Raw genomic sequence first — 13,385 nt, 5'->3', positions numbered from 1 at the left:
GCTGCTACATAACTATATGATGTCACAAGATGGCGGCCTCCATCAGACGGAAACAAGATGGCGGCCTCCAGCAGACGACACAAGATGGCCGCTGATGTTTACATCGAATTTCGAAAAGTTGATGGCCGAAAAAAAAATTTCTAATCCAAGGTGGCGGCCGTGACGAAAGGTGCAATGGTGATGTCACAATTCGAAGTTGGTGGAAATTTCTAGAAATACAAAATGGTGAATGGATTAGCATGGATTAGCATAGATTGGCATACGGATTAGCATAGATTGGCATACGGATTAGCATGGATTAGCATAGTTTAGTATGGATTGGCATGGATTACATGACATCATCCAAGATGGCCGCTGATGATGTCATCCAAGATGGCGGTCGGCTCCTGACTCCTCCGCCTGTTCTTGAATCGGTATTTCCCATCTACTAAATACACTCATGCAAATCTTTAGGGGCGACCAAATATATAAACAAAGCCCAAAACGACTACCCATAAGTGTTAAAAAAAATTGCTGGCAACTGTTTTTCACTTGAAATCTTATTTGCCTTCACAAAAAATTAAAAACTTATTTTATAATCCGGCCACGTCTCTGGTTCATTGATGTTCTGTGTGATTACAGTTTCATTTCTCCATGGCATGCCCATTAATCGATACCCTAATAGCTCGTACACGAATCGACACGTCTCGTAGTGTTTACCCCCTTCCACCAACCATGTGGAGCGGCCAACTCACACCTCAGTTGTGTTTGATCACCCTCCTTACAGTCCGGATTTGGCACCGAGTGACTATCACCTTTTCCCCACGTTGAAAAAGTGGCTTGGAGGACGACGCTTCAACACCAATGATGAACTGCAGAGCACTGTTAAAACGTGGCTGAATAGGCAGGAGGCATCATTTTATGCAGAGGGTATTGGAATTGAAAGCTGGTGCATCGGTACGACAAATGCCTCAATCTGCACGGTGATTATGTGGAAAAATAGAGTAAAGATGTACGTTTCTTTTGACATTAAAATAATTTCCCAATTCATTCCCGTTTTTTTATTACAGCCAATCGGAGGTTGAAAAAAAATAAACCCTCGTATATGACAGAAATGAATCCAAATATGTATTTATTACAAAGAAAATCTCAAAAGTTTATTATTCATAAATGTTGAAATTGATTGGTGCTGTGTATGTGCATATGCTGTTTTCATGCTGTCGTAAATTTAGCCCAGGCTTTATGACGGCTAAATTTGTGCGCCATCGTTATCATACCGACATGATATTAATATGACATAAAAAATTTGTATTCAGATTTTGTAGTACAACTTCTTAATTATGATGCTTTACTGTGATGACAGATAAAAATGAAAACAGTACCTAATCTACATGATGTATCTTTCGGACTTAGTTTCAGGATGCTGGCTTTTTCTGTGTTGCATTGAACATTTATAGGATTGTCCCAGCAAATGCACTTATATAAACACACAACACTTATACTAGCGCACAAACTCACACATAGTGGCCATTTCAACACACACATTTTTTTTACAGAAAATTCTGCCCGGAAGTTTTTAGTTTGCCTGTTGGTAATCATGTTGTGCTTATTCTAGTAGCCTCCACAGCACCTTGTGGTGTGTGGGTGCATATTTTTTATCATTTTAGTTTTAGAATGAGGACGTACCGGTGCTAAGGTTTGAAATACTGGTGGAAATTAATGGGCGCCACCACGTGAGTGGGCATGTGGACCCGGCGTGAAACTCTAACTCAGGGCATTACGTGGCCCGTGTGCGGCGAGATATTAGCCCTCCTGATTTTTAACGCAACGCCTGTCCCTAACTAAGCCCGCTCTCAGCGTCGGGCACGCTTCTAATTACCGCAGTGGGCTCTCAGGGCGTCCCACATGCCGCTGACCAGGTTAAGGACCCACGTGGCCCCCCGAACACAAAAACACGTGACTCAATTAAGTTGGTTTTATTACTCACGTTACACGCCCTTACACAATCATCTCTTGATACTGCTACAAAACGCCCGAGGCACGAATCGAATTAGGTGAGGAGGCGAACCACGCACGTGGTCGCCGCAAGCCGTTACTTAATACACAGATGATCGAAAACTCCGGAGAGTAAATAATTATTAATTAAGCAGTCTCTCCGACCGAGAGAGGCCCCGAGGATATAAAGAAAACGATTTGGATGAATTACTTAACAGAACTACTCGGTGAAACAACGGTGATGTCATCGGGGTGTCTGCAGAGACGTCCGCTCTCGGCCGGCTGAAGAAGGAGACTGAGCTGAGACAAGGGTTTGCGGCAGGCAACATGGCGCCCTTCGCGCCGAACACAATTACCGTTAACAACTTAGCTATTGCGTGCCCCGGGTTATTATTGAAAATAACATAAATTCTTTACAAAAATTAGTACATCACATCCATACCCAGACCATCTGTAATAATTACTTATGTGATAGAAAACAGTTTAAATCCAGTTACGTGCTAGTTCCTCCGCCGCCCGCTAGGGAGCGTCCTTGTCCAAGCTTGCACTTATTAAATTACAAAACATCATGATTTAGTTAAATAAAAGACACTCGCATGCATAGCCGTTGTGACACTATTTTGGGGCGAAAAGAAAAGGATTACAATATTTATTAATACCAATTAGGGGTGCGGCGCACTGCAGCTAAGCGCCCTCTTGCTGTAGTTCGTGGCGCGCAGTTTGAATCGCACACGGCTACGTACGTCACGACACAAATGCCGGGTAGGAAAGGTGGTGGGAAAGGGAACGGAGGATGATCAGGCTCGTGGGGCGAAGCCCCGGCTGACTTCAAGAAGAAAAGATTTTATTAAAGGTTGCATAAACCAGGAACTGTGGTATATAAATAATAAACAACATTTTAGAAAATTGGAAACATATTTTTATTAATTATACATCCTCTGAAGCAAAATAGTTTTATTTAAAAAAGTTAATTTTGTCAATCAGCTCACTTCAGCAATTTTTATCAAAATTTACATTTTAAGTATTTTGTAACAATATTAGATCATTAAGAATTTTACTCTCTAATATTTGTAACTTTTTTTTTTATTAAATTTTATTCAGTGATAATTTACTTTACTTACAAGGTAAATGTAATAAAACTAAATTGTGCAATTTATTGTATATTTACAGTCTCACTTATAGGTTTTTCTAAATGAGTAAGTAAAATTACAGTAAGTTATTTGAGTTGTTAATATTCCTCTAAGCACTTAACTAATAACATTAGTTCATTAAAGCTTACCAAAGTCAAAATTCAAAACAAATCATTTACAAAAATATTGCTAACTTTCAGTACATATAATAATAGCAAACATAAGTAGAAAAATACATTGTGTTACTTAACCTACAGTAAGAAATTTACTATCTCATGTTTATTAATTTTTCATGTTTCATTTTATTCCAACAGAAAATAATTGTTATTTACGAGAAGTTAATTATCATGTAATTAGGGATATAAAATGAAATATTAGTAATAAATTCAAAGGAAAAAAGAACACAAATAATACTCATAAAGCATGCAGCTAAAGTTTTACCATCAAAGCAAATGTAATTTTTACACAACACATTTTCTTGCATAAGTACTGGCAGTTTTATAAATAGTATTCTACTCCATGATAAAGATTTTATATAAACTTGTAGTATCAACATATGTTAAATCAGACACGACTGCTTAGGTTGAAATGTTTTGCATCATCCAAACTAGGTTATCATTGCCAGTGGCGCTATAGACTTTGCGGGCTCTGATATTTTGGAGAGGGGACTTATCAGGCAACCTAGGAGGTGTATGAAAGCCCCCAGAGAAAGGGGGTGCTCTGAAAACTTGATAAATAAACTCTTTAACAACGTATTTTTTTAGCCAACTTTAAACTTAAATTTTAACGGTGGTTTTGCTAATTTATCTTGATTAGTAATGAGAGGGTGGCTTGGGCCCGCTAGTCACGGGGACCTTGGGCGACCGGTTGCTGCCCCTGCATGTTACAATGCTGCCAGTACTAGGCCTACTTCCAGTTACGAAAAAGAAAAGCTTAACGACGTTTCTGAAATATTGTGTGTTTCAGCGTTCCGTATGATAAATTTCACTCATGTATCCCCATGTAACAAGAAGGTAAAGCTTTTGAAAAGTACTTAACATAAATAAATCCTGAAAACTTATTTTATCTGTTAGAATATTAAGTGTTTTGAAAATCTGTGTAATTTTATAATTATTTAATGAATGGCTTAGCTTGTCACTGTATTTGGGTGAGTGATAATTATTTTGTGAGCCTAGTATCAGGCGTAAACTTAATGGTGTTTGTATTTTGCATGTTTTATTGTATGCATGAATGTGATTACTGATAGGCATGCCTAGCTGTTATTACATTTCCAAGCAATTTACACAATCAATACAAAGCTCATGCCAAGTAAATGTTGCTCTTTGTTCCCCCTTTGCTATTTTTCTATCATTAAAAATATTTTAAATTAGCAAAATATCGTATTTCACTGTTTAGTTGTGTAGTTCCTTTGTCTGATTTGTGTGTGTGTGTGTGTGTGGGGGGGGGGGGGGGGCGGCGCATCTTTTTGTCCTCTTTTTAACATCATACCAAGCAGTGATTTAGCACTTTTTTTTTCTACACTTTCAGTCAGTTGATGTTGAAGTTGTGTGGTCATTAGTGTGAAAGTAGATGAACAATATCATTGCAGGATATTGTCGTCATTGTTGAATGCGTGTCAGCTGCCTCTGATACGTAGAAATGACTGCTAAGGTATAGTACAGATATCTTGGTGGGTATTGAAAGTGCTCATTAGAGAAATTTTTTAATTTTTACAAGTTGCACGGTGGCGGACGCAGAGTGGGGACAGTGTTGCTGTATCCCTCCCTTCCCTGAAGTTCTGAAAAAATAATTGGCAAAATATCAGTGAAGACAGTATGTTATTGTGTCAGAAGCAACATTGCCTATAGATACTACTTTAGGCCCATATGGCAGTGTGTTAGTGTCCATAGTACTTAATGTGGTATTTTTGAATACATGTGTTCAATTTTTTTTTTTAAACCTCCCTCCCCGAAAACTACCACCACTGAACTTGCACATTCCTTTAGTATGTATATATGGGTGTATGTATACATATAAATGTGTGTGTTTATCATAATATGGTTAGAAGTATTTGAGGCTAGGTCTTAAATATGTACTTTTATGATAAGTGTGCCTTACAAACTTTTCTCTTATGAAATTTTCTTCTAGCCTGAAAAAATATAGGCAACACTAATAGTTTCAAACTCGTCATATCACTTAGATGCAAAGAACCAAACAATGTGCAGCACTAAATGCTTTCGTGTGCTTGTACATAAACTAAAGTTCATAAAAAACTTTTTTTTTAATTTATGTTTTTATTTGAGACAAAACTTTGTACAGTTACAGCCATGTGCATTACCTACAGTCAGTGACTGTGTCTGTGCTTTGGAAATCTTCTCATGAAGATCAAAAAGCTCAGTAAATATGCAAGCTCATACATTTGACACAATTTTAGTGTTATGGGTATGGGGGATTAGGCCTCACCATCTTGCAATTTGAAATATTTTGATACCGCTTACAATAAAGCTTTGGTTCTACATTTTTTGGGTCAACATGGCATAGGACCTTTTGGCTACTTTTTGAAGTCTACACTTGCGAACTGGTTTGATTATCATGATAGTTGTAGTCGCCCGTGTGAAACAATCAGTTGTTTCCTTGCAGGGCTTACAGACTAGAGCCAGTTAGTAAATATGTGTTTGCAACAAGTTAGAGAAGGTCTGAGAGATATGATTTATGCCTTGACCTGCCAAAAATTGGGATAAATTGTTCAAAATTAGAATTATAGCACAAATATGGAAAAATCCAAGATGGTGAGGCCTAATCCCCCTTAACTGTTTTCAAAGCAACTCAAAAAAGAGTACTCTAAAATTGAAATAGCTGCATTTTAAAATCTAACACCAAGCAGGTCCCCAAGGTTTATTATTTCCCTTTAGCTACACCCCAAGATTAGTCACCAAGATAATAGATTTAAAAAAAAAAAGTTCTGCCTATATAATGCACGCTTTGTATTCCCAAAGAATGTTTGTTTCGAGTGCCCAATTTTTTCTTTATATAAAAATATTATTTTGTATTTAGGAATCAGAACAAACTTAAACCCATTAAACAAAATAGTTCAATATGGTTTAGTATCTTTTTCATGTGGAAAAAATTATAAATACTAAATAGCACAGATTTGGTAGCTGTGTGATTCTTAAGCTGAGGCCATACAGAAAGCTACGCTATGTTCGCGATGTTTGCGATGTTGGCGATGTTCACTATGTTCGCTGCGCCAGGTAACCAGACAGATCAGTCTAGTTCATAATGTCGGAGGAGAGACGCATGCCGTGGGATTTGAGTGATGATTACGAAGATAATATTCTTTCTGCTGGCTTCACAGTATGTAAATGTACAAAGAAATGGGTTTATGAAATTAATATAAAAGCAAAAGAATTCGAAGAGCTTCATCATTTGATGAAGCAGTTGCTAGTGTGGACAAAACCAAATTTATGGATTATTCCAGGATAAATTTAACTCAGTGTGATAGCATTCCCTTGGAATCAAATCCCAGGCATTGTCCTGCAAATCATGCCTTCTACATTCTTCCATCAATTTATTCCATAAACGTGGATATTTTCATAATCTTTCAATTAAATCTTTGATCAACTGGACTATTTAAAGCATAATACTGAGAGAAATTAAACTTCATAAAAAGCAAACACATAAGTACAGTACAATTCTGCACAAAAACAGAGACGTTTAGAAGAAATAGCAAAGAACCATACATCTGGTGATGTCGCCAACATAGCGAACACAGCTTTGTGTGACCAGTGACACCTGAGATGCAGCTGGCTATATTTTACTAGCGGCATGGCTCTGTGGCAGTGGCTTTAAGTTACGTGTATCCTACAATAATAATTCTTTAGTGTGTGACAAGAAAATAATGTTATTTACTATCATTACTAATTAGTAATATTTTTGAACATTTTAACATAAATAAATAAAAAATAATTTTTTTTTACTTATTAGAACTAAACAGTAATCTAATGGGTTATAAAAATCTCCAAAATTCATATTAGGAAATTGTTTTTGTGATAAAAAGTCAGTTATTTTTTTCTAATATATTAAAGATTGTATACAGTATGAATAAATACAAAATATCTAATGTTTTAAAAACAAAAATAGGCATTTCAACAATAAAAGTCTGTTTGGTTGGCACTCCTTAGTATATTTTTTTAATCTTCAGAATAAACATGTCTCAGATCTAAAAAATATTAGACATCAAAGTCCCAAAATAACTTTTCTCAAAATATATGTACAGTTCTGTATCACAGTAAAATTTACACTAATTAATTAAATTTTAATGTAATATATTTACAGTATAAAAATAATCTAACTACACAATTAACAGCATTTCATTGTAAACATTATCTAATACAACACAGAGCTTTTTGTCATTAACTATCATAATAATGGAAAAAAAAATAGTTTTCTTAAATTTAAGTGAATATAAAAATAATTTTTTTTTATTTCTTTAGAAATATTTTAAAATCTGTTTTCTTAAAATTGAATTACACGTTAAAGAAATATTATGTTCAATTTAAATTTTGTTAAAACATTGCATGTGTGAACAGAACAACAAAAAATTAGGTATATTTACAATGTCTCATTACACCAATGCCATTTGTTAGTATGGTGAATCAGATTTTGATTAGTTTCTGCATTGTGCTAATTTTAATCTTGATTTAATCCATATAATGCACATATTAATGTAAGATATTATACCCACATCTAATTATAAGAATTTTTGTTAAAAAAAATATTGACTTAGGAACTGAAAGTTGCCACCTTGGTTTCAACAGCTTTTAAGCTATAATCAAATTTCTTTTGGCTATTGAATTTTCAAAATTTGACTTTGTAGAAAAATAGTTTATAATGACTGGCTGCCTTAAACAGGGGGTTTACCCATGAAGTCATTGGCACTTAGTGTTAGTACTAACTCAAGTATGGAAAGGACTACAACTTTAACAATACTGATATTAGACACTATGTAATTGTCTTTGTAAATCTCTTACGAGTGATCTCTATAAAGAAAGCAATTTTCAATATTAGAAAATAAATAAAATTTAAAAATAGGTAATAACTGTTAAAACCAATACATATTATTTCAGTTCTCCTATCTCTTCCCCTTAAAGGAAATGGATAAAAAGAAAACACGTTTCAATCCAGTAAAAATCCGAAACCTGTTTAAAGATCTGCAAGAGAACAAACACAAACTGTCATTAGGTGCTTCACACATTGAAGATGTAAGCGTTTAGTTTATTGTGTCCATACTTTACACACAATTTTTCAGATTTTTTTCACCTGTTTGGGTGCAAACCTGTTAGGGTCACAAGCACCATTATGCTCATGGAGAGAAGCACTTAGTCACAAGCATGTCACACGTATGGTCACACGTGCCACGAGAGCCATCAAGAGAAACTAAGGCCTGGGGGCAACTGATTTTGTAGATCCCCTCACCATTACTTCATGTTCAAAATTTTGACCCCACAATCTTAAATATCTAAAAACTGTACACATAAAGTGGCCATAGCTGTTAATGTGACTTGTGCATATTGCTTAACTTGTTAACTTGTAGGTTTTCAAATTAATTATATTAGCAATTGACTTGAAATTTTGTTCCACTTTCAGGGCGAACTCACGGATATATAAATTCTCAAAACTCAGCTGGATCCCGGAGAGTTTTAAACCTGTGCCCCTCTCTCGACGGCCCTGTGTGGTCACAAATGACACCACTCTCATAGTCACAAAAGCTGTCAGCTGTTGCACTTCTCACAAGCACCATTACGTCCACGGTCAAGAGTGCCATCACCCGTGGCTGGCAGTGCCGCCACACTCACGGTCACATCTTGCCGGCCGAGTAGTGGGAGCCCACGTTGGATGGCGGGCCTCGGTGGTGGCCGTTGTGCTGTGGGTGCGCGAGCGTGGCAGCCTTGTGGGAGCCGGGCGCCGAGTAACGGCTGCCCGGCCGAGAATGTACGATGGCATAATGGTCGCTGTTGGTTGAGATGGAGCGGGTCGAGTTCATGGTCGATCCCCCGGACGTGTAGCCGGGTTTACCGTTCAGGGAGTACCTGCGAGCAAGGAGCACACATTTTCATCATCACTGGTGCAGCGAGGCATTGCCATACATATGAAGTTAGTTGTCACAGTGGTAAGACACTAGTCTTAGGTTTCAGAGTATACAGGTAAGAAACCTGTGCCAACTATCCTGATTTTGATATTCCATGGTTTCTCAATATCATTCCAGACAAATGCTGAGATGGTCCTTACTATAGGTCACGTCCGTTCCTTCCTCCACCGCCCTGGCAAATGTGGTCCATGTATACATCTTGACGTCGTCCGGGCCTGCGGCCCCTTTGAGCCTGATATGACACCGCCCAACCACCGTCTCAGTTCAAACCTCCCGCTCGTGCGTGCGTGTGTGCGTGTGTTTCTAGCCCGGCAAGAGGGCGCTTAGATGCAGTGCGCCGCACCCCTAAATATATTAATTAACATTGTAACCTTTTTCTTTCCGCCCCAAACAGTGTAACGATGGCTATGCATGTATGTGTTTTTAATTAATAACTTCACTGTCTTTTATTATTTTATAAGTCCAAGCACGAACAAGGACGCTCCCTAGCGGGCGAAGGAGGAACTAGCGTGCAACTCATTTGAACCCTGTTTTATGTTTATAAGTAATTATTACAGACGGTCTGGGCATGGAAGTAATCTAATAATTATTGTAAAATTAGTTATGTATTTTCTAAGAGTAACCGGGGGCACGCTACAGCAAAGTGTAACGGTAATTGTGTTCGGCGCGAAGGGGCGCCATGTTGCCACCTGCAAGCGATGAGCTCAGTCCAGTCTCTCTCTCCCGCCGGCCGAGGGCGGTCGTGTCGCTGCCTTGAGGCGACCACGTGCGTGGTTCGCCTCCTCACCTAAGCTGATTCGTGCCTCGGGCGTTTTACAGTTTTATCAGTGGAGGATCGTGTAAGGACGTGTACCGCGAGTAGAATAAAAGCCAATTAACTGTGTTACGTGTTTTGTGTTCGGGGGGCCAGGGATGCCCTGAGAGCCCACTGTGGGGATTAGAAGCGTGCCCGACGCTGAGAGCGGGCTTAGGTAGGGACAGGAGCTGCGTATAACATCTGGAGGGCTAATATCTCGCCGCACACGGGCCACGTAACGCCCTGAGTAGAGTCTTTCAGCCGGGTCCACGTGCCCACTCACGTGGTGGCGCCCATTTATTTCCACCGATATTTTCACCACAACACCGGTACGCCCTCAACCTCAAACGAAATATGTTTTATGAATGTTACTTAACGTTGTAACAACATTCTACAATATGATCAAGAAGTCATCACAATATTTTTTATGTTATTAGGGGGAGGACAATTACTTACACCCTTGGCCATGTAACCACCTTAATAATGTTCCATGGTCCAGTGGCAGAGTTGAGGAAGGGGGAAAGGGTAATTATCCCCCCCCCCCTCAAGAGCCAAACATTGCAGAAAAATGGATTGCTTATTTGCTTATTATTCAACACTTATACATTTATCAACGGGTATATGGAAACATATTTTGTATCAATAATGAAAAGTTTACCTGTGCCTTTTTCAAGGAATTTGTCAACTAGAAGTTGGCAACACTGCTTGATAACCTTGCTGTATATGGTGGAGTATATCTTTAATAGAAAATGTATGCTTTTTTCGAGCAATTTCTTAATAAGTAGACAACACTGTTTGGTAACTGTAGTGTCTGAGCTAGTTTCACGTGCTGTAAAAGTAAACAAGCAGCCGGACCGTGGTAGTGAGTGTTGTTTCGGTAAACCATGGTTTTTGTGAGCCGTTTGATGTAAGGATTACTACAGCATGGTTTTAAATATGAAAGAAACCTGACACTACACTAATGATAGTAAATAGTCTCCTTCCTAGATTCCAATATTCTTGGTAGCACAGCAGCAGAGCACACGGTTGTGAAATTTAAGGGGTAATAATTTGATGTGGTTCAACCCTAGTCACTGAAAAATTTTCACTTTTTTTTTTAAATTACTGGATTATACAATTTTGGCTTTAAGCATACCTATATGTAATAATTAATAATGCATTTTCTTTGTATAGGCCTATCTAATTGATATAACATTAGTTCATGGGTTTGATTATTTCATTTTCATTCATTTAACAGGAGTCATGAAAAATGTTTTACAGACACATACATATCATAGTTTAGAATTTTTAATTAAATTTTATTTGGAAGGAGGGAGGTCTCCAAGCATTTAAGACATACTTTCAGAAATTGTAGTATTTCTAGGTTACCTAGATTGTATAATTATCCTGTTACAAAGCAATCAAGATTAATAGTTTTTTTTATTTACCCAAGACCTTTTTAATGCCACAAGTATTTGCAGTATACTTAATCTGAATTGTTTTCAAAATAATGAATTATGTTTATTATCATTATGTTTATTCCACATGGGATAATCTATGCCCGGGTTTCCATAAGCAGGGTTTTATCAATATTGTTCTCTGTTTTAGGAAATAATTCCTGGATTTCCTTAGTTGGTAATGTTTTTTTGTGTTATTAGCTGAAGAACACCGGTCCCCCCCCCCCCCCCCCCCCCCCCGGCCAAGACTCATCATCCACCCATGCCATGGTCTCAACTTGAGTGAAGATATAACGGTTTTTTTTTCTTGCATTCCCTTCAACCCTTTTGGAGAAATGGTAAAGGTAGGTCCCTCCACTTAAATTATTGGGGCAAAAGGAGAGTGACTGTGGTTAATACTTCTTAACTTGATGTAAGTTTTTGGACATACGCCATTGCATTCTTAGCAATGGCGTATGTCCAAAAACTTACATCAAGTCATGCACTCCCATTGCACAAATCTTTTAAAGATAACATAATACTTCTTAGTTGTCATTAGTTATTTTTGGAACAGCTGTGACCACAAGGAAAATAATTAATTTAGCCCAGTAGTGGCAACCCTAGGTAATCTAATGAGTTATAAGTTTTTGGAGTTAAATTTAAACTAAAAAAAAATGCTATCCACTATGGTAAAAAAGCTAATGAATACAAGACAACTTCTCTTCACCGTACGGGTGTTTGGAAACATTCATGAAATTACTTAGTGTAGAACATTGATCTACTTGTAAACTTTTAGTAATGTTAATATCATAAAATAATAATTGAACAAATATTCTCTAGAAAACACCTCTATCAACAGAGAACCTATCAGGACAAGATATATTTTATTTTTTAACACCTTGTTGGAGACACGGTGGTCGAGTGGTCAGATCACTCTTCTTCAGGCGAGGTTGAGCCCATATTTTTCGCAAGTGGAAAACGTATAGTGTGATGATCAGTTATTCTCACGGTGCTCCCATTTCCTCCACCAATGTATTCTGCCAGTGTACCATTCTCACCTCATTCCTCAATTCCTGTTCCTCGATGTACACAAGACACTTAAAAGAATGTTGAGTAGTTTGTAAATGGGTGTTAAAAATCAAAGCTCTGCCCACCTTTAAGCAGCCTAACCAGGTGGCTATGTTACAGTAAAGAGAAAGATACAAACCAAAAGATGCCATATGGATTGCATCAGTTTTCATGCCAGAAAAAAATTTTTTTGTATCATTTTATATTGTATATTTGCCTTCCTTATTGCAGATACCACACTTTAAGATATGTTTAAAGGCAGAAATATTTCAGTAATAATCATCACCAAAAATGTACCTATTAAATAAATGCTAAATACTTCGCAGAGTAAACCTTTTGTAGTGCAACTGGTCACCATTAACTCCAGGCATTCTAAATAATTATAAACTATGCTTTCACAAAGGCAAAATTTGAAAATCAAAGTATAGGAAATAGTTATGATATAAAACAGTTGAAACAAAGATGTCTTTGTGGTCCTATCTCTCCCTTGTGAAAGTAGCTGCAATGCACTGTGGAGAGAATATGCTCGAGGTATGGCTGTTGGGATAGGAGCGGGCGCTCACCGGGAGCCGTACTGCGAGCCGTGCCAGCTCTTGTACGGGTCGTAGTCCTCGATGATGGACGGCTCCTTCTCGATGACCTCGGTGCGGGAGCAGGCACACGTCATGGCGGAGCACAGGAAGATGTTGATGAGCAGCATGATGAGGAACATGATGCCGAACGCAATGCACAGGTACAACAGCCACAGCGGGTGGATGCCATCATCGCACGCCTGCAGCGTTGAGGCTGGAGATGTAACATCAGCGTCAACTTCATCAACAAGCATGCTGGCAAGATCAACAATATTATCTTCCCTCTTACCCCGAGTAGATCGT

General features: G+C 37.9%; 1 protein-coding gene across 1 annotated transcript in view; it reads right to left on the bottom strand.

Moving 5' to 3' along the window:
* Positions 1-2,870: 2,870 nt before the first annotated feature.
* LOC134527866 (cuticlin-4) overlaps positions 2,871-13,385 on the bottom strand; it is a 139,882-nt gene continuing 129,367 nt past the window's right edge. Inside the window, exons 8-9 of the mRNA XM_063360847.1 lie at positions 13,074-13,296; positions 2,871-9,172 (exon numbers count right to left, since the gene is read on the bottom strand). Of these exons, the coding sequence (XP_063216917.1) occupies positions 8,941-9,172; positions 13,074-13,296 (455 nt within the window). The 3' untranslated portion in view covers positions 2,871-8,940. The remainder of the gene's footprint in view (positions 9,173-13,073; positions 13,297-13,385) is intronic.

The sequence above is a fragment of the Bacillus rossius genome, chromosome 1 (assembly GCF_032445375.1).
Source record: "Bacillus rossius redtenbacheri isolate Brsri chromosome 1, Brsri_v3, whole genome shotgun sequence".
NCBI lineage: Eukaryota > Metazoa > Arthropoda > Insecta > Phasmatodea > Bacillidae > Bacillus > Bacillus rossius.
The sequence above is the reverse complement of the archived record's forward strand: the minus strand, read 5'-3'. Positions and strand labels throughout refer to the sequence as shown.